Source organism: Aureobasidium melanogenum (genome assembly GCF_000721775.1).
Source record: "Aureobasidium melanogenum CBS 110374 unplaced genomic scaffold scaffold_26, whole genome shotgun sequence".
In the NCBI taxonomy this organism is placed as follows: domain Eukaryota; kingdom Fungi; phylum Ascomycota; class Dothideomycetes; order Dothideales; family Saccotheciaceae; genus Aureobasidium; species Aureobasidium melanogenum.
Genome location: NW_024470078.1, coordinates 153,217 through 178,132, shown reverse-complemented (window position 1 = coordinate 178,132; position 24,916 = coordinate 153,217). Strand labels below are relative to the sequence as shown.

Genomic DNA, 24,916 nt, shown 5'->3' with positions numbered 1-24,916 from the left:
TCTTCCAACCTTCGGCCTTGAATCTTGTCTTGACCATTCTGACTTGAGCTTTTTTCTATCCTTGTCTTTTGATAATCCTCGATTCTTCACAGCATCATGGCACCAAGTATCGTCTCCGACATTGAGCTGCCCAGGGACATTCCCGAGTCCAGGCAATCAGCTGCCAATATTCCTATCGAAAAGGCCTTTGGCTTGAAAGACAGAACCATCATCATCACTGGTGCTGGTCGTGGACTCGGCATTACACTTGCTGTCGCTGTCCTCGAATCTGGCGCCGATGCAATCTGTCTGGATATTCTTCCCGAGCCCAGCGCCGAAGAGTGGGAAGTCATAACCAAGCTTCAAAAGAGCACCGGAGTCCGAGCGACATACCGCCGCTGCGACATTACGAATGAAGAGGCTGTCGAGAAGATTGTCGCAGATTGCGGCGAGGAGGCTCGTCGACGAGGCAAGCCTGTCAGAGGCATGATCTCGTGCGCCGGCATCCAGCAGATGGTCGACGCTATCGACTACCCGATGGACGGCCTACGTCGCATCATGGATGTCAACGTTGCCGGAAGCTTCATAATCTCGAAACACACCGCGCGTTTGCTTCGCGATCAGAAACTCGGCGGTAGTATTGTCCTGATCGCATCCATGTCTGGTCAAATTGCCAACCGTGGCTTGCATTGTTCGGCCTATAACACTAGCAAGGCCGCTGTACACCAGATGGGTCGCTCTCTTGCTTATGAGTGGGGACAGTGGGGCATCAGAGTGAACACCTTGTCGCCTGGTTACATTCGTACTGCTATGACGGACGGTCTGCTGCAGGAGAAGCCAGAAGTTGAAGAGTCATGGATGAGAGGAGCCCTGTTGGGAAGACTGGGTGCACCTGAAGACTTCAAGGCTCCGTGTGTCTTTCTCCTGGCAGATGGAAGCTCCTGGATGACTGGTGCTGATTTGAGAGTAGACGGCGGCCACTGTGCGACCGCATGAACATGCCTCGGAAATGGTAATGAAATAGATAGAGATATAGATTTTGTTACAGTCTTGCATAGGACCATCAAATATTGATAGGGTCTTCAGAAAATATGTTGCAAGCCAGTGATGTCTGATATCAAGCACAACCGCCAAATTCGAAGTTTCGAGCTCAATGAGATGCAATTCAGTGATTTCGATCTTCCATGTCTAGTCTCAATCAGGTGCCAGCTAAGAGTTGAACACTTCCTGAGACGCGTATTGAGGCGACAAAGTAGAGTTTAAAACCTCGTTTGCGGCATTGCCAATATAAGGTATTTCGAGGTCAGCCCCATCGTTGCCGTTCATTCATCCTTTCCATTCAAATCTGCCCCGCACTTAGAAAGCATCTCCAACTTTCTTTACCAACCACCAGCGAATTGACTCGCTGCATGCTTAACCATCGCAACCTATGAGTTCGAGTCGGAATGCCAAAGCTACGATCTCAGAAGACGGCTCCTTAGCTCACGAATCCCACGACGCATCACCTTCACCACAGCAGCCCCGTGATGGTCCCTCAAAGCGCTCGCTCCGAGGTCGCTCGGGATGTTTGAACTGTCGACGACGACGAAAGAAATGTGACGAGTCTAAGCCAAGCTGCGCCAAATGCGAGCGGCTGGGTGAAGAGTGTGAATGGGACTCGGGTCTGAGTTTTCGCTTCACTTCGCTTGAAGCTGATCATCCCAGCATGATAGCCGGGCAGAAGATTGCAGCTACGGCCCCGTCACTGCAAATGGTTGACGTCGTCTTTGATCTGGATACTCATGAGTGCAAGGAATTTCTCAATGGTCAAGAATATTCCACAGCTGAGGATACTCACGAGAATGAGGTCTCCACTTCACATGAGAATGACAGCGGCACATTTTCGTGGGACATGGACCTCGCAGTCGATGGAACCACTGAAAGTCTACCTCAAGATCAGACATTGGTCAGGAGGTTCACGAATGATCACATCTCGCCAAGGTTTCAACGTGTATCGATCTTGATACCGGAATCTCACGAAAACAACAGCGTTGATAACAGCAGGCGTTCCAACAGTTTTGCAGCTGGAGAAGGCGAAGCCCAACATCATGTCACTTTTCAGACACCACTTCATCCTAGCGACGATCCCATGTCAACTGGTAGTCTTCCTGTCATACGCGAAGATGACCATCTCTTATCATTTTCTCTGCCCGAACTCGACTCTTTGGATTATCTCACCAACCGCGACGCTTTCCCAACCTTTGGGGACTCCTTGTGGCCTACGATGAGCAACGAGGAAACCAACGCTCTCATGGAAGTGGATCATGTCCCTGCCGAATCACCAGACATTTATGCCATGTACTATCCCAATGCAACATATCGAGAGCTGCATACGACTTTATACAATCACATGGTCGATACAGCCCGTGGCACTGGTCTCACACGAACAGGCACGCCCGAGTCTGATGATTCTCAGCACAGTACAAACGATCAAGCGACATTCAAGCATGCATCTCAGTGGGAGCAGCTCGGGTCAGCTAGACCTACACGAAGCAATCTTCCGAAAGGCATGACTGTACGCCGTGAGATGGAGCTCTGGCGTAATTACCTTGACGAAATAGCTCTATGGCTGGATATGTTTGACAATGATCGTCACTTCCAGATCCATTTACCAATCCTGGCACAAAACTCCGAACCACTAAGACTATCAGTACTGGCGCTTTCTGCAAGGCAAATCGAAAGGAGAGATCCAGATAAACCTTATACAGAGAGTTTGGCATTGTATCAAGAAGCAATCCGATTGATTGCTGGAGAACTGGAAAGTATGAGTACAGAGGTTATTGGAAGTTGTGTCTTGCTTTGCGTGTTGGAGATGATGAGCTGTCAGTATTTTCTAACCAACTTTTCTCCATTATACTGACTTTATCTAGCTTCTCCAAAAGATTGGGCACGACATCTCAATGGTGCGGCCATGCTGCTCAAGGCTGCGGGCATCAACGGCGTTGTGGGAGGCATACGACAAGCCATTTTCTGGTGTTTCGCCCGCATGGGTGCGTCTTTTATTGTTGCTCTTTGCATACATCTACTGACTGCTACAGATATGTGGGGTGGATTCCTCTCCGATTCTTATACCAAGATACCGACGAGTTTGTGGTTTCTGCCTACAGGCACAATGTCGACAGCCATTTCGAAGTTCAAGACGGATTTTCAGAACTTCGACAGCTATGCGAACTATTCGCTCTTTCTCTGCGCCAGTGTACTTGACGTTGTGTCGAGACGTGGCAGCGCCAACGAACGCGGAAGCACTTTCAGCGCTAAGTGGAAGGCGCTGTTCGATCTCCTCGTCGATTGGAACACCAACAGACCAGCAGAGATGCGGCCTCTGGCATCGCGCGCCTGTGACAACGACGACGAAGGAGCGTTCCCTGTCGTGATCTTCACAAACGCCGCGGCCGTCAGTGCAAATCAACTCTACCACACTGCCACTTTGCTCATGCTGCAGGCCAAACCAAACGATCTCAGAGTCAGGGGTCAGAGGAGTATCTTCTGGCATGCGAGACAGGTCATCGGGATTTCAGTGAGCAATCTGCTGCATGCTGCATGGACAAATGCACCACAGCCATTGTATATCGCTGGCAAAGTCATGTCGAGTAAAGCCGAACATCGTGTCGTGCTAGAAGCACTAGCAGAAATCGAGAGGACGACTGGATTCGCTACCCAATGGCGAGCGCAAGATTTGAAAGAATACTGGGGCGATGAAGGAGGCTGAGATTGGGGCTTTTGATGGTTCGTTTCTCAATACATCTGCACCTCGACAAGCGCTCTTCCAACTCCAGAGTCCATGCCGGGAACACCGGCATTTTCCACTTCGTATGCGACTGCGCCCTTTTCCGCGCACACTTCCTTGAGATGGTCCACACTGCCTCCTACGCCAAAGTAGAATCTCTTTGCCGCAACAACCGCCTTTGCCATCTTGGTGCGACTTAGCAGACGAATCAACAAATCCACAAATGCCGTTGTTGACGCCGGACTATAGATAGTTTCGCTAGCCAGAATCAAACTGCCCATATCAGGAGCAGACTCTGGAATCAACGAAGCAAGAGTTTCACCCCAAGGACCAGAGATAAAACTCAATTGAATTCTCGACGCAGCAAGTCCAGCCAAAAACTGCGGCAACAGCGCAGGGATATTTTCGAGGTCTCCAGAAGGGTCGGTGGATAAATCGATCAAAGGCGGAGACGTAGTAGCCGCCCAAGTCAAGAGCAAATTCGGCAACGTGACCAATCTTAACACACTAGCATTATAATCCGTGAGTGTGAAAGTCTGCGGAATACCGTTTTTCAAACAATGTTGAAACAGCGTCAAAGTAGGCAACGCAGACCCGGCACCCAGTTCCACAACCCCATCACACCTCACCAATTCATCGATATCTTTGCGCGGACCACGATCCAACAACAAGGAAGATAAATCAACACTACACTCCCAAGTCTTGAATCCACCTTCATAGACATTAGGAGCCAAATCCGTAGCTTGGAGTTGCGATAATGTTGTATCGTTGTCGTTGTCGGCTGATGCTTCAGACATGAGTTGCACACGTATATCAAACAATTCGCGACGTGGCAAGATGAGTTTTTTGCCGGTTGGAGAGGTGATCATAGCGGTGCTGTAGCATAATCTATCCGGTAGAGTCTCATATATTTGGCGCAGGTCGTGTTGGAGGACAGGTACTGGAGCTGGGATTTGTGAGGTGGGGTCTTCTGAGGTTGACGCATCCTCAATGGGAATGTCTTGGTCGACGGATTGGTCGATGTCGTCGCCGCCAAAGTTGAAGCTGAAAGCCATTTTTTGAAGAGTTGTGTGTGAGACTTGATTTTTTGTTGTCGTTCGTCGTTCGGGCTTTTGCAAAAGTCGAGAAGTTTTCGGAGAATGGGGATGCCAAGAAAGTTGTTTTCCGGTGGTTCAGAAGGCTGGAGAGCTATTTTGACCTCAACAACCATTATAGAAGGATCTGGAGAAAATCCCATTTACAGGATAGAAGACACATCGTCCTTGCCTCAAGTCTAGTATAAGTGTATCTCTTTTTTATGAGTCTGTCCAGAGATTTGATGGTTTTAATCTGACCCAGGCAGATATGGATGGCAAGACGAACCGAGGGTCCAAGCGTCTTGCCCTGTTCATCACCTTCTTCGACAGCTCTCTCATGCTGGTATACCATCGACTCGATATTCGCTAGAATATATCTGAAAGCGCGTGTAAAACTGCGTGCCTCTTGACGATCCAGTCAGTTCTTCTGATCACTGGATGAAGTCCAAATATCTCGTCGGTTCAAAAACACGCGAAAAGCATCTTAGGCAACAGTCACCTTGTATGTGACGCATATTTACTCAGCGCGGAGAATCTCTTCTTATATACGAGTCACACATCTCTCCTTTTATCCCAGAAATTCCCGTCTTTTTGACGAGCATCAACATTCTAAACATTCATCTGTGCCGGTTCAAGAATCGAAACTACAAAACATGGACTCTTCGAACAACCAAGACCCTCCCACCTTGAGAATCATCAGCATCTCAGATCTCACATCCAACCAGACCGGAAATTCCAGAATCCGTGTTTTGGCTCCTCATACTACCGATACTCCAAACCCGGAAACCACCAGACCTGGTTTTGAACTTGCGCAAACACTGCTTACATCTTCTTTTATCTCTCTGATGCCGGAGATTGAGTATACAATCCCTAGCCACATATTTGCGGAATCTTGTCCTATGTGCGATGAGATCGCATTGGATGAGGGGGAGAGAAGAGAGGGGTTTGTGGCGAGATATCCCAGGGGTTGGGTTTTGGTGGCTTGCAAGAGACATGTGGATGTGTTGAGAACAACAAGTGCAGGAGGTGGACATATTGTTGTAGGCGGACAGCCAGAGTCACGATCGAAAGCAGCATTAAGATTCAGAGAGCGCGAGCAACAGAGAAAACAGCAGAGGAGAGCTGCAAGTGCAACTACACCTTCTGCTGCAGACGAAGTACCTGAGGCGCCGCCATCAAACACCATAACCATACCAACCACCGCCTCCGCTACAGCACAAGATCCCTGTCCCATCTGCATATCCAACCCACCACATCTGCACCTCGACTGCAACCACGCCTTCTGCACCCCCTGTCTAACAAACTGGCAAACCGCCTCCCTCGACACATCCCTTTCCTCCTGGCTAACCTCAACCCCCTTACTCCTTCCTCAATATCCCATCCTAGCCGCAACCCTAAAGTCGAGATTTACGTGTCCGATGTGCAGAACAAATCTCCAATTCACAAAACAAAGCAGGAGGAAAAAGAAGATGAGGAACCAGAGGGCCAGAGGGGAGGAATTGACGGGGGGAATAGGGGCGAGGAGTAGGAGGGGTGGGCAGAGGAATAGAAGAAGAAGAGGAGGGAGGGAAGGTGCGGGTGTGATGAGGAGTGAGTGGGTAGTTCCTTGTGTTGAGGCGCCGCCGTCAGAGAGTATGCCAGTGGTGGAACGAGCACAAGCCAGCCAAAATGATTTCACGGGAGTGGAGTAAGCGCACTTCTCAGCAACAGCAGAATAAAAGTGGCAATCTTGGATATTAAGAGCTTTTACATTACACATATAACCTCAACATCTATAATCACGAAGTTCCTGCTCCCCCATCTTTATCTTGCCCTTGCCCGGTAAACTCTGCATCCAGATTCGCATTCATATCACCGATATTCAACGCTTCATCAAACACAGGCATCAAATCTCCACTAGGAGCATCAAACCAAGGCAACATATCTAAACCCAACAAACTCATATCCACATCTTGACTCTCAATCAAGAAATCGCCAAAGCTTTCTTCTGTACCCGCATTTGCATTTTCAAAGGTTTGCAAGTTGTGCGATGGGTTCAAAGATGGGACGTGTAGAGAGTTGGTGTTTTCTTGATGGGATTGTTGCTGTTGGACAGGTGAAGTGAAGGTCGTTGGCGAGGGTGGTATTGTTGCAAAAGCGGAGGCTGGGAGCGAGGATCTGTGGTGTCGTTGTTGGTTCGGTGAAGGGCGAGGTAGGTTGTTGCCAGAGTATGTACGTGTGTGACTGCTGTCTGGTTGCTGGAACGAGGCGTTATTGTTCTGCATGTTGTTGAAGTCGAAAGGTGTGTTGTGGTCGATGAACGAATCGAGCGATTGCGGTGCTGCATCGTGTGCGCCAGGAATACCAGAGAAGTGCCAGGCTACATTCGTGCTTGGAGAATTAAGGGTACCTGTTAATGTCCATCCAATTGCTGTTGTCTCATTGTTAGTTCTGTACCAACAGCATTCAATGGTCTATGACTTACGTTGATTTTGGTCACCAACCGCAGGAGGCGTTTTAGATTGCAAAAATGAACTCTGCATCAATGCGCTTGGAGACCATGGGTTCGATGGAGTCTTTCTTCGCCATCCTGGTTGAGTGAACGCAGGTTTTGGTTCTGGCTGCTCGAAAGCACTTTCTCCTTCTTCCACTGTGTACAAGAGAGGGTCTCCAACACCTTTGAACTTTTGGTCCAAGACTGTCAGAATATATTTTGTGCCTGCCCAGTATGTCTCGAGACTTTGTAACGCTTTGTAGCAAAGCTGGTAATGTTGATTGGCTGCTGTTGCCAGTAATGTATGGCGAGCTAGTGCTCTTTCCACCATCGGCGGTCTGGTGCTGTTTGACAACATGCTTGAAGGTCGTATCATATTTGCTGTTTCTGTAGCTCCTGGCGTGGCATGTTCGCGAGCCGGGCTACCAGCACGAGAGTTTACCGCCGATTGAGAGCGTGAATGTTCTTTTGAGGTGGCCGTCTGTTCGGCGGTTTCCTTGAGAAAAGCACAAGCAGCAATATAGATTGGCTGTGTAGTGAAGGGGTTACCAAGACTGGCTTTTGTATCGATGAGTTGTGAGTAAGATAAGATGTCTGCAATGGTTTTGGCGGAAGACATGGACAACGCTTGACTGTTAGGAAACAGCTGAAGCATTCTGCCTTCGAAAGTTTTGAGTAATGTCGGTTGATGAAGCAAGACAATGAGCGTGTGGAACCAGAAATGCAGCAAAACAAAATTGGTTCCTTCTCCAGCTTTTACATAGTGGTGAAAGTTCATGGCTTGGAAATGGAGTTTCGGGGAGAGGCCTATGACTTGTCAGTAGTTGATCAAAATTTCTGCCCAGGCAGAAAAACTAACCCTGATATAAATTCGTTACCCGCGCTTCCATATCTGCCAATTGTTGCGGCGTTTCGCTAGTAATGTCTGAAGGCTCCTTGATACTGTTAAGCAGGTCTGCAACTCGACCATACAAACAGACGATTCGAATCAGTGCAGGGAATGGCGAAGGCCAGCCAGTTTTAGGATCCAACAAATCGAGGGGCGGGAAGGAGAGTTCAATATCATCATCTTGCAACGTGCTTCGTCGTCCAGTACCAGAAGAAACAACTCGATCAAGGAAGAAGACTGCCCATAAGGTGTCAACTCGCTCGCGTTCCGCTGCCCTGTGCTCCTCGGCTGTATCCTGATCTTGATCTTGTAGATCTGCACGGCCGAGCATCCTGTCCACTTGTTTGTCATTCCTCGAGTATCTAGGAGAAGAACCATCACGAGCTTCATAACGGAGACCATCAAGCTTGTGCAAACCCAAATCTTGAGCCATGCGGATGGATATACCAAGATACATCCAGAGACCACTATCTCTGCTTTCGCCAAACTCGTTGTAGGCAAGCAAGAGCGCAGCTTGCACAGCAGCGACACTGGGCGTCGCATATGTATCAATCAAGGCCACCTTCGCTCGTTGAGCAAAAGCAGAACCTTGCTCCGAATGGTTCACATGTTGGCCATCGCGCGATTGCTGGACAAGCAAATGATGGGTAGAGAAACGAGCAGCAAGAGCACAAACTGCATCAACCAGAATTGCATCGACCTGCTTCTCCTCAAGGTCTTTTAGAAAACGATCGCGTTGGAGAAAGGGAAAATTACAGGCAAGGTGGACGAAGAAAGTATCGCAGAGGTGTGTGATCAGTTCGCTCGGCGGCATTGATGAATTGTCGTAGAAAGGCAGGGTCTGCGGCGTGCGAGCGTCTGGATCATAGGTGGCAGAATGATTTGACATGCCCGAAGCGCCAGGCTGAGCACCAGCTGATGGAGAGGTCACACCGTCGGTTGTTGATGATGAGCGATTGACTTTGACGACCATCTGCTTGAAGCCTGGCATGATGGCAGTCGGACCTAGCCATCGAAAATAAGGCATACGATTTCGAGCGCCGGAGAACAAGGAAGAAGTTGGTTTCGGGAAATAGCTCTGATCATCATCATTCCGTGAAGGCTGCGATTGAACAGGTTCTGGTGGATTAGGTGTAGGATTTCCGGTGTAGGGTGTTGTCGTACTCTGATTATGTAACCTGAATTCTGCCGGCTTTGATTTCCTGGAAGGAGGGGCCTTGATCGAATCTGATGTCTCGGAACGACGCAAGACAGGAGCGGCAGCGCGAGGAGTCTCCGTCTCATCGACATTTTGATTTCCAGAGGAATTGTCATCAGCATAGCCAGTACAATCCAATTTGTTGTTAGTGCACGTGTTGCAATGCGGACGTTCACCAGAACATGCAACCTTGCGCTTTCTGCAAACCAAGCAAGCAGTAGAAACACGACGCCTTTTGGCTTGAGGAGCACCTTGACTGGTAATAAATCGCAACTTCTTGGGTTGAGGTTTCGATTTGTTTCCTTGGGCTGTGGCAGAAGGAGCAGACTGTGCTGAGGAGGTGTCATTAGGAGTCGAGACGGGCTTAACAGCCCAATCTCTTTGATGATGGCTAGTCATGACCCGAACAGGACATTCCTACAGATTGACGAGGTCGACGACAGCTTGCCGATCAGCAGGAGATGCAAAAGCTGGAGAAGAGGTCGAAACAAGGAGTGGGGTCAAAACGGGTACAAGCCAAGCAAGCAACGAGGCTTCGAGTCTGCAGGGCGCTGGTCTCACGACTTGGGTCACGTACAGACGAGAAAATGGACGCAGATTGATGGCAAGAGGAAGGTAAAAACCTGGGATGGCATTGCGGCGGCAAAGACGGATTGGGGTCATTCCGAAGACGGTCATGTCGTTTTTCCAACGACAAGCCACATTCGAGAGAGACCGACGGCGCTCGAGGGGCATGTCCACATGCCCACAATTGGACCTGGCTGGGGCCTTGAAGAAGGAAGTTGCGGGGCGCCAGGGTGGAACTTCCGAACACGAGAGCTTTCCCCGCCGCAGTGCACGGATCTCCCGCGGTTCCCGAAATAATCTCACGTCGACTGTCGTTAGCAACTTTTTGGCATGTGAAGCTTTAGAACAGTACGACCATCACCCATCCATTTCTATTAATCATGGAGGCCATCATCCGCCCGGCCTTGACTGCCTCTAGTCGTCGCACGGTCGCTGCTCGCTTCCACCCAGCATGTCGCTGCCTGCACAACAGCTCGTCGAGAACAGCCACGCCACTCCCTCATCCCATTGCTGCTGGTCCGCCACCACAGCCTCCGCAGGCACCTGCCACCGAGACCGAGGATCGCGTTGCTCGCAAGAGACAACAAGCTGCCCTTCTGGCAAAACAGTCGCAGATCAAGGTCGACCCTTCGAAGCCAGCATCAGCTCTGCGCAAGCGTTTCTGGAAAGAGTCTTCGGTCAAGGAGACACCCGGTATGCTCTGATGCTCTCGCAATTGCGCTGCCTTCACTCACACAGATTCCAGATGGACTTCAGATCATGCTGGACAAGCGACCCGTCAGAACGGCCTCCAAGGAAATCCTCACCCTACCACCTACCAAATACGCCCTTGCCACGGGTATTGCTCTTGAATGGGATCTCCTCACGTCGGCGCAACAGGCGCTAAAGTACCACTACATCCCTCTCACATCTCTGAGTTCGCGCGCAATCGACATCCACAACGCTGATCTGCAAGGCGACAAGAAGATCAGAGAGAGCATTGTCACGATGCTTATGAGATATCTAAGCACGGATACTCTACTGTGCTGGGATCCCGAGAAGAGCATTCACGATCCTTCTTCGGCGCTCGACATGAAGATTGATGGCCAACCACAGCAGAGCCTCCGACAGAAGCAGATCGAAACTGCCGAGCCCATTCTCGCATACCTCACGACGCACATCTTCCCTGGTCTCGAGATTATTCCTATCTTGGGTGAGGATAGCATCATGCCAGCCAAGCAGCCCAAGGTGACGCAGGAAGTTATCCGTGGATGGATTTCAGCTCTTCCCGCCTTCGAATTGGCAGGACTTGAGAGAGGAGTGTTGGCTACCAAGAGTCTGCTTGTGGCCATCCGGTTGTTGGTCGAGTGGAGTCAGGAGTTCAGACACCTGCAAAAGGAGGACAGCACATCTAGATTCGGGATTACTGAAGCACGTCAAGCTTCAAGTGTTGAAGTGACATGGCAGACGGATATGTGGGGTGAAGTTGAGGACACTCATGATGTCGAGAAGGAGGATGCGGCAAGACAGCTGGGCAGTGTGATTCTGCTGGTGTCGTAGATGACTGTAGCACAATGACTGTATAGCCTTGTATAAATATCCATATAAATATCCAGAGTTTGAGATTGTTCACGCACAAAAGATGGATACTACAAAGGGGCAGTGTAGAAATAGACTTTCTGGCCAGCCCGCAAACGTTGAATCCACCGGCGTCATCTGCATGGACTGGATGTAGCCGAGAGTTTATCATGCTGTTTGATCCTTAGCTGTCGTACGTACTCTTGTTCCGTCGAGTTCCCTGCTGCTCTCTTTCCTCTGTACATATCCTCTGGTTCCAGCAGATCCGAGGAGCATCCCTATCACAATCGACTGAAGATGGCTGAAGGGTAAAGTAGCTTGCAATGAATTTGATCTACGCCAAGACTGACGTGCTCTGGGGTCTTAGCAGCAATAACACGCCGTCGCATCAGCGCAACAAGTCGTCGATTGCAAAGTCACTCCTGTCCAGGGTGACAAGCAGGGGCGACGTGCCTCAATCCGAGGCTGCCACTCCTGATTCTCCTACAACTACAGACAATTCAGCAGAAATGGCCTCGTCACGGAACTCTTTCCAGAACGCCCGCCCAGCCCCTCATCTGGTCACGACCATGACCAACTCCAACCCCGACTCTGCCTCTGCCTCGCCCGCTACTCGTACGCCAACCGCTCCTCGGAACGGCTCCATCACGGCCATGCCCCAACAATCTACCACCTCAATCGAGCAGTCGGTCAAGCTGTTCAAGGTCTTTGAAGCCTTGCGACAAGGAGACACGGCCGGCATCAACAGACACCTCCGCGAAGACTCGACCAAGCTCGAAGGCAACACCATCGTTCATCTTGCTGTCCAATGCGCCGAGCCCTCTGTCGTCGAGTACGTCCTGAGCATGGGTCAGAATACTCTCGACATCAACGCCAGAGACCGTGACGGGAACACTCCTCTGCACATCGCATCCACCCTAGGCCGCACTAGCGTCATCAAGCTTCTGCTTGACCAAAAGTCCATCAACGAGTCTGTGACAAACTTCCAAGGAAAGACTCCACTTGATTTGGCCCGCAGCCCAGAAGCCTTCCAGCTTCTACAGCTAGCTCGCTCCATCTTCATCGAGAGGACAACCCATAGAATCCAGCACCTCATCCAATCTGCCGACTACGGTACCCTCGAAGACGTCCTTGCCGATGATCACGTTCGTCATGTTGTCGACATCAATGCCCCTGAATTGGCTACAGAACCCCAGACTGTCGAATCCGGCGGTACATTGCTACACGAAGCCACTCGCAAGAAGGACACGCAACTCATCCAGATACTTTTGCTCAACGGTGCTGACCCCTTCCGTCGCGATCGCAAGGGCAAGCTGCCTCAGGAAATCACAAAAGACGATCACACCAAGCAGATTCTCAAAAAGTCTCCCGCCGCGGCTGCCGCCCAACGAGGTGTTCAAGAGAAGGCTATACTTGGTACTGGTGAAGGTCAGCCCGAGAATGCTCTGAGTGCAAAGGAGGCACGTGAGATGAAGGGCTACTTGAAGAAGTGGACCAACTACACAACTGGCTACAAATTACGATGGTTCGTGCTCGAGGATGGCGTGCTGAGCTACTACAAGCACCAGGACGATGCTGGTTCTGCTTGCCGTGGTGCCATCAACATGAAGATTGCTTCTCTGCACATGGACTCCAAGGACAAGTTGACTTTTGAAATTCATGGCAAATCGTCAGTCAAGTACCACCTCAAGGCAAACCACGAGGTTGAGGCAAAGCGCTGGTTCTGGTCTCTCAACAATGCCATTCAATGGTCTAAAGATGAGGCCCGTGAAGAGCAGAAGCGCCAACGTCAAGAAGGCGAGGCCTTGCGCCAGGCCGCCGCAGACAAGCAATCTGCCGCTCCTTCTGTTGCCGACTCTTCGACTCTTGCACCTACTGTGAGCGATCGACGCACCAGTATCGCTCATACTGCTGACGGAGAGACTTTGTACGCTGATGAGCCTACCAAGTTACATCGTCACCGCACTTTCGAAACAGACGGCGACCGTGATTTTGAAGATGAGGAGGATGATTACGCCGATGATGACAGCTCTCACGACGTCAAACCCATCAACAAGGACGCCTTCAACATCACCGCTCAGTCAGCCAAGCTTCAGCTGGACTTGTTGGCCTCTGTCTCGAACTCACTACAGCAAGAGAAGACCACCAACCCCACCATCCCTCTGGGCCATCCCGATGTTGAATATGCTCTGGCCTCTTACGACACTGCTGTCGGCAATCTCAGAGGCTTGCTGATAGATCTTCTACGCATTTCCAAGGACCACGACGCCTATTGGCAGCATCGTGTCGACCGAGAAGCACACATTCGCAAGCTCTGGGAAGAAAGTATGGCCCGAGTTGCAGCCGAACAAGAAGAGCTGGAGAACCGCATCGGTGAAAGTGAGGACAAGCGCAAGAGAACCAAGCGTGCCCTGAGAGATGCTCTGGAAGGACAAGCTTCAGGTACAGCAAGCCGGGCCCACAGTCGCAGAGGAACTACAGCTACACAAAGTAGCAAGCTCGCTGCTGCTGTTGCAGGTATGTCTGTTGCCGACGATGGCACGGCTGTTACAGGTCCACCATCGCCTTCCCTGAGTCGCAGACAGACTCTTGCAGATTTGACCAACAACGATGTTTCCGACGACGACTCCGATATGGATGAACAATTCTTTGATGCCGTCGATGCTGGGGAAGTCGAGGTTGTCGATCAAATGCCTGTCACAAGCACGCCTCAAGCCAACATTCAACCAGAGAAGACTGCACCCATCGAGGACAACAGTTCCGGCGCGATCCAAAAGTCTTACCGAGGATATGAGGACCCTGTTAGATCCAAGCTTCCTCTCGATGCCGACAATCGACCAAAGGTCTCGCTCTGGGGTATTCTCAAAAACATGATTGGAAAGGATATGACCAAGATGACACTTCCCGTCACCTTCAACGAACCCACTTCTCTGTTGTATCGTGTGGTTGAGGATATGCAATACACTGAGCTCCTGGATATAGCTGCCGAGCGCTCTGATTCTGCCGAAAGAATGGTCTATGTCGCTGGTTTTGCTGCTTCGGAATATGCTTCTACCATCGGCAGAGTCGCAAAGCCTTTTAACCCCTTGCTGGGAGAGACCTACGAATATGTCCGTCCTGACAAGGGCTACCGCTTCTTCATTGAGCAAGTCAGCCATCATCCTCCAATTGGTGCCGCTCACGCTGAGAGTGCAAAGTGGGAATACTATGGTGAATCTTCCGTGAAGAGCAAGTTCTATGGCAAATCGTTCGAGATCAACCCTCTCGGTACATGGTTCCTGCGTCTCAAGCCGACCCACGGACCGGAAGAACTCTACACCTGGAAGAAGGTCACTTCATCAGTCGTTGGTATCATCACTGGTAATCCCACTATTGACAACTACGGTTTGATGGAAGTCAAGAATCACACTACCGGAGAAACAGCAATTCTAGACTTCAAGCAACGTGGTTGGAAAGCCTCTTCTGCTTATCTCGTTGCTGGAAAGATCACCGATGCTAAGGGCGTTCCTAAATGGAGCATTGGCGGTCGCTGGAACGACAAGATCTATGCTCGTCCCACTCCTGGCTATGAAGATGAAAATCTTGGCACATCTACCAAATCGCAAGAATCCAATCAAGCCATTCTTGTATGGGAAGCTGGACCTCGTCCTCAGGGTATTCCTTTCAACTTGACACCATTTGTTGTCACGCTCAATGCACTGCCTCAACGTTTGCAACCTCTTCTCGCACCTACCGACTCTAGATTCCGACCTGACCAGCGCGCTATGGAAGAAGGAAGATACGACGACGCATCTGTAGAGAAGAACCGTGTTGAAGAGAAACAGAGAGCCAGACGTCGTGAGCGTGAAGCTGCTGGTGAACACTTTGAGCCCAGGTGGTTTAAGCTTGCCAAACATCCTGTAACCGGAGAAGAGTATTGGCACTTTGGCGGCGAGTATTGGGGTCTTAGAGATAGGGTTGCTAATGGAGAAGCCAATTGGAACGAAGCTGGCCTTGAAGAGATTTACTAGGCTTGTTGAGACGTTTGGATCTTGTTGGACCCGGAGAGAGACATTGTTTGGTTAGGCACACACCTATACATTTTTTCTTCACTCCTGAGCCTTCTTTTACCACGTTCTCGTGTACTGTAATGTGAAACACGGCTTGGTTTCTTGGTGTTTTTGTCTCCCAAGTCCCCCAATTCGATTTTTGAACTTTGTCATCAACTTGACCCCTTCTGCACCCCACAGCAACATTGGAATTGCTTCTTTTTGTGGCTTTTGAGATCTTTTTTTTTGATTTCTCCGACTCTTGGGGGGTTAGAAAGTGTCCAGCACTTTCATCCCTGATGTGTTAAGTTCAGGCCTTGATTTCCGGAAGTATAGTACCAGTAGTTCGAGGCAATAAACTCAATCGTTTGAAGATCTGCACCTACACCTACACCTATTTTCGACTCCTCCCTGTGGACTAAGTGTAACGCAAGTAGGCTTTATTAAACGCAGATCACCATGAAGGAAACAGGAAGAGATCCGCTTAGAAATGGCAATACACGTGTCTCTATGCCCGTTCTGGAGTTTAAATCTTGTTGTTTACCGCAGGTGAATCACAGTGCAAGATATATACCCTTCTAGCACATAGGGTACTGTACGCAAAGCATGAAAAAGTGATACGTTGTAAACTACGATCACATGTCAAAAACAAAAGCCAGGGACCAAGTAATATACATTCGCTTACATCAAAGCTTCAAAACTCAAGGAGACGAGGTTCCTCCTTGGAAAACAAGACCAGCACAAAAGAGACAAAAACAAGACTTTAAGCGTAGAAGCCGGTTCGCAAATAAGCAGAAGACACAAAACGTCTGATGAAAAACCATATATCTTTATTTTGATCCAAAAAAAAAAAAAGTATATTCAAGGCATTGCAGGGAGGAGAAGGGATTTATTTCAATGTTCACTCTCACCCAGCTAAATCTGGCAGTGAAGCAACTGCTAGACTACAACAAAAGAGGTCACGGACGTGAACAAAGTGCAAAGAAGTACTGTAACCCCCGCGTGAATGAAACCCAGGCAAAAGCTGCCTATGATACAGCCGCCAAACAGCAGCAGAAATGAGACCACCACGGCAAGGCGCCAGAGAGAGCCCGAAGAGTGGTGTCAATAGCTGTGAACTCGTCTTGAGCAAGACCTCTTGCGGGCCAGAGAGCGCCAAGGGGAGGAAGATTACTTGACCTTGCCCTCTGCCAGCTCTTGCGAAGTACTAGTTTCAGTGACATGTGCTTTGTCCCTAGCACTCCCACTCTCGCCCCCATCGCCCTCAGATGTGACGACCGAAATGGCATCAATCTCTTCCATCGGCTGGTTGAGTACAGTTTCTTTAGTACCCTCGTCTCTCCTTTCTATTGGAATGAAGGCATCATAATACCTCGGCAACACAAAACCCAGCAATACAGCAAGCATACCGAGGATGGAGAGAATGAAACCAGTAATCATCATAGGATCATAGCGAAGAATGTGAAATTCGGGAAAGGCGAAGCTCAAGATGATGGCGAGGACGGGGCCAGACACGTAGCGCAAGAGGATAGGGAGGAAGAAGGGAATCTTCCAGTTTTTGGAACCGGGACTGGCGATGGTGAGATTTAGGTCGTGACGAAGTTGATTGCCCTTGAGGATGTGTAAGCTTCTGAGCTTTTTGTCTGACGTTGTTTCATGTTGAACTTACTGAGTAGAACGCGAGGTACCACAGTTGATTAAGCTGATCTCTAGCTTTGGCAATCATGCCTTTGCCGCGTGTTTCTGTGGACTTAGCGATGACACCTGCAATCACTGTACAAATGACAAAAAAGCCAAAGCCGGCTCCTGCACCGGGGCCCGCACTCTCAAGGCCATGGGCTACAGTAATGCCAATAAGCAGTCCTCCGAAGTATCCGAGGTTGTAGACGATAAAAGCAGGCAAGCCAACTTGTCCCGTAACATCCTTCCAGCGGTAGACGGTGGTAGCACTGACAACCTCGCAAAAGACGACAAAGATGAGTGCGATATTGTTGATCCACCGATCTACACCGTCAAGCAAATAGTATCCAAACTCGGTGCAATATGGAAGACACATCAAGAACGACACCAGCGTGAGGGCGGTAACGATGACCGGGCGAGAGTATTTGACACCAGAGTCCACGAGCAAAGTAGCAACCACATCCAGCATAACAAACGCAGAGCTGAATCCCAGCACAATCAAAGTCAGGAAAAGAAGAACAGCCCAGAAATTGGCTCCAGGCATCTGCAAAACCGCCTCTGGTAGAGTAAGAAAGCCAACAACGAAAGCTCCCAAGCGCTCATCTGGTGACGGCCAGCGTCGAAGAAAGCCAATGATACCAAAAATAGCGAAGGCTGCAAAATTCTCAAAGAGAACGTTACTGCCACAAATGAGTACAGCATCCATAACAGCATTCGAGTGCTTTTGGTTGTATGAGGCATAGGACGTGAAATAGCCAAATCCAATACCAGTCGAGAAGAACACTTGTCCTACGGCAGTTTGCCAAACGGTACCAGAAGCCAATTGATCTCCTCTCCAAGTTCCCCAAAGAAGCTTGACTCCAGCACCCGCATTGTCCAGCGAGAGTGCACGGCCGACGAAAATGATGGTGGTGATTATGGGTAGTCCCATTGTAAAGTATACAACGCGACCAGTCATGCCAACTCCACGAAAGATGGAGAACCAGATCAGGAACCAGATAAAGGCGCTCCATCCCACTGTCTCTCCGATAAGTCCGACAGCCGGATAAGTCGTGTACGATGCGACATCTTTGCCTCCGTTGGTAAGGCTTCCCACAATAGGTGCTGGGTTGGCGACAACATCGTTATTGTAAAAGTCTTCAATGCGGTTTTCCCAAGGCAGTGGACTAGTAAAAGAGTTTCTGAAGTAGATCATAATCCAAGCGAGATTGACGGTAAAGTACTGGACGACGATAAAACTGACAAAGACAGGTCCGATACCGACACCTTTGAGACGTCGATTGATGCTGTTGAAAGCGATGACACTCCCACCTCTATAGGTTTGCCCGATAGCGATCTCGAGAACGAGTGCAGGAATGGCGATAAGAAAGACAGCAAGAAGATATGGTATAAACCATTGCAGACCATAATTGTTGTACACAACAGAAGGATAGCGAAGAAGATTGCCTTGACCAGCACAACCACCCATAGCAGCTAACAAGAAGGCTGCTCTAGAAGGCCACTGATCACGACCATCCTCAGACTTCTCAGGCTCGGGAAAGAACCAGCTGATCCCTTTCTTCGCATACACCTTGATTGTCTGTAAAGCCATGATTGCCGCAAGAAGTCGAGGGACGCAAAAAGGTGGATTCTGCCATGGTTAAATCCTACGAGCAATCTCGCTGACCTACCTACTAGGGCGAGATAGCATGCTGCATCTCTACAAGCATGCCGTGTGCCAATCCTTGGCTGCAATTCATTGAGATCCTGATACCTTGGTCTTCTTGGCCTGAACGGCGATATTGTCTCGTGCGCTGCAATCACATCGCCGTATCTTTATGGGAGAGTGTCCGCTTAGGTTGGTCGAAGTTTTGTGGTCATCCCGCCATCAACAATCTCCGGTCGGACATCTCTCTGGCGCGTTTCAAATTGTTGGAAGCAGCGTGTTGTAAGAGGAGAAGAGTTGGGAAGGTGAGAGACGCGTTGGAGCACGCGATGCTCGGCATTACATCATAGCGATCTCTGGATTTTTAGACAGGGTCGGTACCGTCACAACAATTTCTTGGGTACGACAAGTTTTGACGACAACTACACAACCTGCTTCTTTGTTTAGACTGTTATTTGCTTTCGCATAGTGCTTCTGTATCCAAGAAAATGTGTGAAAATGTTTTGGGTCGTGACTTCGAGTCGCGATGAGTTTATCTCTTTTTGCTTTATCTATCCTCATTCTTTGGACGTAAACTTGCTGCTATCTCTGTTTCTCTTGCCACGAGATGAACGAAAGGGACAGAAGGAAACGGATATCAGTATACATACAGGTCTTCTTCTTTACCTCTCTTCACCCATCCACAATCTCAAACTATCCAACCATCATTTCTCAAGCCTCAAAGCCACCACTAGCCATCAATTCCATTGCCCTCTGTTTTTGTGCGGCAGAAACAGTACTAACAGATTCTTGTGTCACGACATCGACATTTTGAGAAGGATCAAGCCTGCGATTCTCGAGGATTTGTGCGGCGGCGGCACCGATGATGGCGCAGATGGAATTTGCTGCTGCGTGGAGGTTGAGTCTGTCCAGGTCGCCTGGGACGTGGCAGAAGAGTACTTCTGCTGGGGTTTGTTTTGTGAACTGTTTTTGAGGAGAGGAGTGTTAGTGATTGGATTTCTGGTATATAGCTTGTGACGCAGAAAACGAAGAGTAGGGTTCTCAGGGGAGGTTGGGGAGAGAAGAGAAGGTGGCGATGACTTACCTTATTAGCCAAACTCTCATAATAGATAAACCCACAACAATAAGTCCCCGCATCCTCATGAGCTCTAATATCCCTTCCAAACGCCGTCTTCAACACTTTACCTGCATTCTCCACAACATCATCAACATTCAATCCCGTACCCAAGCCTATAGGGACTTCCTCACCCCAAGGGTTGGGTCCTGCATCTTGAACTGTCTTCCCTGCTGCATCTTTGATCATATAATACCTTCCGAGCCCTAAAAACTTTCCAGCCCATCCAGAGGTAAAAGTCTGTTTATAGCTTCTGCGCTCGCAGGAGACAAAGTCCCAGCCATCGGCCATTCCCATGTGCAGTATCAAGTCAGCTGTCGTACCTGACGAGTCATGCAGAGCAGATGTGTAGCTGCGGATGTGTGCGTATTCGACGCGTACGGCTGCTCCCTCTGCGGCTGTGGGGTTGAGGATTACAATGGGGTGAGAAGAAGGATTGAATTGAGACCTAGCGGGGAGGGTCTGAGGTAGCAATTTTGAGATCTCGTGGGAGGTGTTTTTTGAGTAGGTTGTGCCGTCGCCGCGGGGGAAGGGCTGGGGAGGAGGGTTGGTTAGTATGGTGACTGACAAGGTGTCGGTAGATTCTTTCTTAGAAGTCTGGTAGAGAGGCGTATGTCTTGTTTGAAGTTCTTGTCTCTTCTTCTTGTATTTGAAAAATGTCCATGGGGGTAATCATCCGCACTCGAAAACGAGTATATGATGAGGTCAAAAAAGGCGAGATAAGAAAGATACTTACACCAAAGCCCGTAACCAACACGGTAATAGATCTGACACCATGATTATCATCCATGTCGTCTTGGTATCGAAAAGTTTATTCTGGATGTTGTGGCTTTCAAAAGACCGTGGAGACGGAGGTAGGTCCAGGATGATGGAAGCAGGTGAGGTTGATGCGGTGCTGCGCGGTCGAGTTCCGCGGTCGATGATGCGGGGAGGGGGCCGTGTGGGGCTCTATACATTGCCAATCCTGGATGGGATCTGCGTTGGACAAGATTGGTGGAAAGGGACGATATTACGATAAAGACAATCGTGAGAAGATAGTTTCGTTGCATTATCCATATGTGGTCTTCATGATCACACAGGTTGTGCCTCCAAATCGAATGCTACTTCCTTCTCATCTTCTCCCTTTTCGCCCTTCTGATTTCTGCCAGAGTAATCACCAGGTCCTTGACTACCATCCGGAACCCAGAACTTTTGATCAAAACGAGTCAGAATGAAGAGGTAGATGACCACGATTTCGAACCCTAGTAGAACGATGTAAAACAGAGCTCTGTGGTCGTACCAAGCAGGGTCTGAAGCTGGCCTTGGTGTAGCCCAGATTGTTCCGCACCGAAAGCCGGAGATGAAGAGGCTAAAGAAACTGGCCACTCCAAGAATGATCTGCTTTGTGCGCATGCTACAGGAGCCAAAGTTTTCGGCTTCAGGGTCTTTGGGAAGAAGACACGAGAGAATGAGAAACACTGGAGCGATACAGTTGAAGAAGAGGAGGTAGAGGTTGGATGCTCGTTGGACCCAGAGAGATGCTGTGCGGACGCCTTGATCCAGGGTCTCGACGGACGCGATGATGAAGCTGAGTAACAGGATGACGACGACAACGATGCCAATGTAAGAGATCTTGATCGCTTTCCTCAAAGTGAAATTCCAGCCGAGTCGTGGTTGAGCAGCTCTGAGGATGCGGCTCGCAAGGACCAGAACCACGGCATAGACTACCATGACGCCGAGATTCAAGAAGATGGATGCAGCGATGGCAAGGCGAGCGTTCTGGAGTCTGGTTGTCCATGCAATTCGCAACACACAACTGACTATGCGAGCCATGCAGAAACCGAACATTGCCCAAGAGGCCAGAAACTTGTGACCCTTACGTCTGTTCATCTGGAAGATTGTCATGTTGCAGATAGCGCCGACGATGTAGAGCAAGAGGTAGACAGAGATCGCTGGTATATCTGTGTTGATGGTTGGTCGACCTCCAACCGCCGCGGTGGTGGGCGCATAAGGGGGCTATAGCAGCTATGTCAGTCACTTTCGACAAGAAGGAATGGAGACTATGATAGCTACTCACCCCATGCTGGACAGCGTGAGCCTCGCAGGGAGAAGACATGATTTTAAGACGTGTCAAGAGCGAACTAATGGTCAGACCTTTTGAGATGCAGTCGATGAGTGTTGTCTGAGTTGGCGACAGTGAATTGTTCGAGGACAGTCTGTACGACGGGAAGTGAGTGGTCTGGCCATCTTGCACTCCCAACCTTTTGTATTTTATCTACAAGCTATAGTAAGAGAATGGTATACAAGTGATGTTGACCGGGTTTTGAATACTTAGAGCGAGCGAGACGAACTCGGATCCGTTACGGATTAAGCTCAGAAGGCAGTGATACCTCGCGCTCGCAATCAGGGAGACACATTAGGGCTTCTGAGAATCATCCAGTATGTGCAAGTCCATGCCCTACGAATACGACCAGAGAAAATCGATCTCTGCTCACGGTCTACCGCAACATGAGCCTGCTGAATCTCTCTAATGAAGCTAGACGTGTCGAAGGGGACGAAGGGTGAAGGATTCGGACACGGAGGCAGGAACAAATCTCGTGCGGGGCTAGCGTTGGCAACAATCGGACTGGATTTCGTCCGCCGTCCGAAGAGGCTGAGGAGGGCAATCATCGCTGACAACAGCTTCTCTTGTCTTGTTCGGATGCGTTTTGACTTATCTTGCGACAATCAACATGTCGGAAGAACCACCTGCAAAACGCATCCGAAAGGGGACCAGGAGTTGTCAAGAGTGTCGACATCGAAAGATCCGTTGTATCTGGCCATCCGACAATGCTCAAGTCTGTCAGAGCTGCGCCAACAGAAATCGCGTCTGCGAGTTGCAGCTTGAGGTAATACCGACTGTCGAGACGACAAAGTTGACTTCTCGAGCCCGAATCGAAGCCTTAGAGAAGTCGGTAAGCGATTTATGGAATGCCATCGGCCAGACTCCTCCGGTCCCAATAGGCCAAGAACCACAATCCCATGATAGACCTAGAACCAGTCATATTGATTACCAACAAAGTCCTGATTCATCCAATCCTTCTTCACCAGCCAATCCACCAACTCATTTACTTCGTCTTCTCGACAACGATTTTCTGGACTCAAACGGTCATGAAACCACTACCCCCACCGCCCGTTTGTCCACTTCGACCATGTCTAAGGAGTCAGCCGCTTTACTGAAGCTCTTGCCCTCGCGCGAAGACATGGCCATTATTGCAGCAAACGCCTCGGATTGGCTATCGTGGTACAGAGTCCTCTTTTCTCTGAACATCGCCATGAGTGCTGGTCCTGCCATGCTCGAAGACTATGACAAGGTCAAACAGTCCGCCACGCATCCAGTCCCTATCGCAACCCTGTTGTTGGCTGTGACTTTAACGGTTCAGCAAGCTCCTGATGCAATCAGCATGTTACGAAGCATACCTGATTCGGCCGCCTTTATCAAGGACGTTTCCAACCTCGTGGAAAAGGTTGTTGTCTCGAACGATGATCTGATAGCTGATATTGATGGGATCCGGTGTGCTCTGTTGTTTATCCGCCTGTAAGTGTTCCACCTTGTCCTCCTTGGTCTTGCTAGCAACTTCATCATGACATATGTTTAATCATCTTCGAAACAGCCAACTGGGCCGAGCAAGGGTCCGGAAAACCTGGCTTACTCTTCGACGAGTCATTGCCGTTGCCGAACTCATCGGCTTGCCAAGAGCAGCAGCAACTCTAAGTCTTAACGCAGAGGCTCAACCTCGATCAGATCACCTCCAATCTGAACAGTACCGTGGAGATGTATCAGCAGATCAACAAGAGAAGGCCGAAGTCTGGGAGTCTGTGTGTGCCATTGATCGAATCATCTCGATGATGTGGTCTCTTCCAGTGGCTACGTCTAGTTTCCCACTTCCGGTCCGGTCATTTATTGACTGCCAAGGCGAAGTTATCTTGCAGGCCTTCATTCATAGACTCGCTAACATTGCCAGTAAGGTTCTGGAGCTCGATGGTGTATACATACAGGACAAACCCGTACCGGATCTACTGAGTGCGGTCATGTCTACTGATCAAGAATTGCAAGAAGTCGCCAAAGCTCCATCAAAATCGTGGTGGATCGAATCGCCATCGGTATTATCTCCGGCAGTCATATTCCAGCATTGGCACTCGTACCTGACCATACGCACTCATCTTCGACTAGCCCTTGCCTATGATCATGATCAGAGATTTCTTTACAACTTCATTGCTTGCCTGAGTGCCTGTCAGGCGCATACTAGGCGTTATATCTGGTTGCGACCACTTCTGCCGGCAGGCTTCTTTGCAAATTCCATCATCGACTTGCAGGCGTTCTCGGCGATTGTGTTCCTAATGTTATCTGCGAGAAAGTCCGCCACAGCCCCTTCTGCCGTGGCTTCTCGGCATATAATGACCCCTGAGCAGACCCATTCTCTGATCGACGAAGCTGTTCAAGCTATGGAACGAGCGTTAAGCCGTACTGGTAGTCATTCTGCTTTGCACGGACTCGAGGCCATCAAGAGTCTGCGATCTTTAATCGATCAGCCAGATTCGGCTGAGCCACAGAGAGCTAGTCTGCTGCTTCCTATGATTGGAAGAATTCATGTATCTCGCAAATCTGATACAAGTCGTCAGCAAGACCAGTCGATGCAATCTCCTAGTAGCCGAAGACCCGAACTTCCTCCTCAGGGTGGATATTCTACCAATATGACAGGGTCAAACTATTTGAGTCCTGAAGCTTTGAACACCCTGTCTTACTCGATGGAAGTACCGGAAGACTATCTTTTCTTCACCGATCAGAACTTCGGGACCGAGCAGTGGTTGTCATGGACTAACTGATAACTCTGGATCAAAATCAAGCCGCCGCAGCAAATGGTGACTGATTAGTCGCTTTCTAGGCGATCATTAACTTTCTGGTATATATCTATCAACAAAGGA

The 24,916-nt window shown here is 49.6% G+C and overlaps 10 protein-coding genes across 10 annotated transcripts; 5 read left to right on the top strand and 5 right to left on the bottom strand.

Moving 5' to 3' along the window:
- Positions 1-96: 96 nt before the first annotated feature.
- On the top strand, positions 97-975 carry M437DRAFT_57244 (NAD(P)-binding protein; the record flags this gene model as incomplete). Its single annotated transcript, XM_041023186.1, has 1 exon — positions 97-975. One exon carries the CDS (start codon positions 97-99, stop codon positions 973-975), a length of 879 nt encoding a protein of 292 aa, XP_040876242.1.
- Positions 976-1,408: 433 nt separating this feature from the next.
- On the top strand, positions 1,409-3,727 carry M437DRAFT_78356 (uncharacterized protein; the record flags this gene model as incomplete). Its single annotated transcript, XM_041026975.1, has 5 exons — positions 1,409-1,784; positions 2,058-2,438; positions 2,526-2,840; positions 2,889-3,008; positions 3,057-3,727. 5 exons carry the CDS (start codon positions 1,409-1,411, stop codon positions 3,725-3,727), a joined length of 1,863 nt encoding a protein of 620 aa, XP_040876241.1.
- Positions 3,728-3,753: 26 nt separating this feature from the next.
- On the bottom strand, positions 3,754-4,800 carry M437DRAFT_57379 (uncharacterized protein; the record flags this gene model as incomplete). Its single annotated transcript, XM_041023218.1, has 1 exon — positions 3,754-4,800. The coding sequence occupies one exon, from the start codon at positions 4,798-4,800 to the stop codon at positions 3,754-3,756; it is 1,047 nt and encodes a 348-aa protein (XP_040876240.1).
- Positions 4,801-5,666: 866 nt separating this feature from the next.
- Positions 5,667-6,512, top strand: M437DRAFT_78354 (uncharacterized protein; the record flags this gene model as incomplete). The annotated part of the gene is made up of 3 exons (XM_041026974.1): positions 5,667-5,838; positions 5,974-6,393; positions 6,424-6,512. 3 exons carry the CDS (start codon positions 5,667-5,669, stop codon positions 6,510-6,512), a joined length of 681 nt encoding a protein of 226 aa, XP_040876239.1.
- Positions 6,513-7,274: 762 nt separating this feature from the next.
- M437DRAFT_57456 (uncharacterized protein) lies at positions 7,275-9,780 on the bottom strand (the record flags this gene model as incomplete). The annotated part of the gene is made up of 4 exons (XM_041023232.1): positions 7,275-7,675; positions 7,727-8,101; positions 8,154-9,041; positions 9,117-9,780. 4 exons carry the CDS (start codon positions 9,778-9,780, stop codon positions 7,275-7,277), a joined length of 2,328 nt encoding a protein of 775 aa, XP_040876238.1.
- A 548-nt stretch (positions 9,781-10,328) lies between these two features.
- On the top strand, positions 10,329-15,515 carry M437DRAFT_78352 (uncharacterized protein; the record flags this gene model as incomplete). The annotated part of the gene is made up of 7 exons (XM_041026973.1): positions 10,329-10,641; positions 10,694-11,478; positions 11,907-12,354; positions 12,385-12,654; positions 12,694-14,051; positions 14,091-14,726; positions 14,946-15,515. The coding sequence occupies 7 exons, from the start codon at positions 10,329-10,331 to the stop codon at positions 15,513-15,515; spliced, it is 4,380 nt and encodes a 1,459-aa protein (XP_040876237.1).
- Positions 15,516-16,703: 1,188 nt separating this feature from the next.
- On the bottom strand, positions 16,704-18,804 carry M437DRAFT_78351 (SNF-domain-containing protein; the record flags this gene model as incomplete). Its single annotated transcript, XM_041026972.1, has 3 exons — positions 16,704-16,729; positions 16,781-17,144; positions 17,203-18,804. The coding sequence occupies 3 exons, from the start codon at positions 18,802-18,804 to the stop codon at positions 16,704-16,706; spliced, it is 1,992 nt and encodes a 663-aa protein (XP_040876236.1).
- A 765-nt stretch (positions 18,805-19,569) lies between these two features.
- Positions 19,570-20,762, bottom strand: M437DRAFT_78350 (peptidase C15, pyroglutamyl peptidase I-like protein; the record flags this gene model as incomplete). The annotated part of the gene is made up of 3 exons (XM_041026971.1): positions 19,570-19,821; positions 19,943-20,506; positions 20,709-20,762. 3 exons carry the CDS (start codon positions 20,760-20,762, stop codon positions 19,570-19,572), a joined length of 870 nt encoding a protein of 289 aa, XP_040876235.1.
- A 281-nt stretch (positions 20,763-21,043) lies between these two features.
- M437DRAFT_69241 (uncharacterized protein) lies at positions 21,044-22,067 on the bottom strand (the record flags this gene model as incomplete). Its single annotated transcript, XM_041025247.1, has 2 exons — positions 21,044-21,967; positions 22,029-22,067. 2 exons carry the CDS (start codon positions 22,065-22,067, stop codon positions 21,044-21,046), a joined length of 963 nt encoding a protein of 320 aa, XP_040876234.1.
- Positions 22,068-22,683: 616 nt separating this feature from the next.
- Positions 22,684-24,817, top strand: M437DRAFT_57466 (uncharacterized protein; the record flags this gene model as incomplete). Its single annotated transcript, XM_041023236.1, has 2 exons — positions 22,684-23,528; positions 23,605-24,817. 2 exons carry the CDS (start codon positions 22,684-22,686, stop codon positions 24,815-24,817), a joined length of 2,058 nt encoding a protein of 685 aa, XP_040876233.1.
- Between the last annotated feature and the right edge of the window lie 99 nt (positions 24,818-24,916).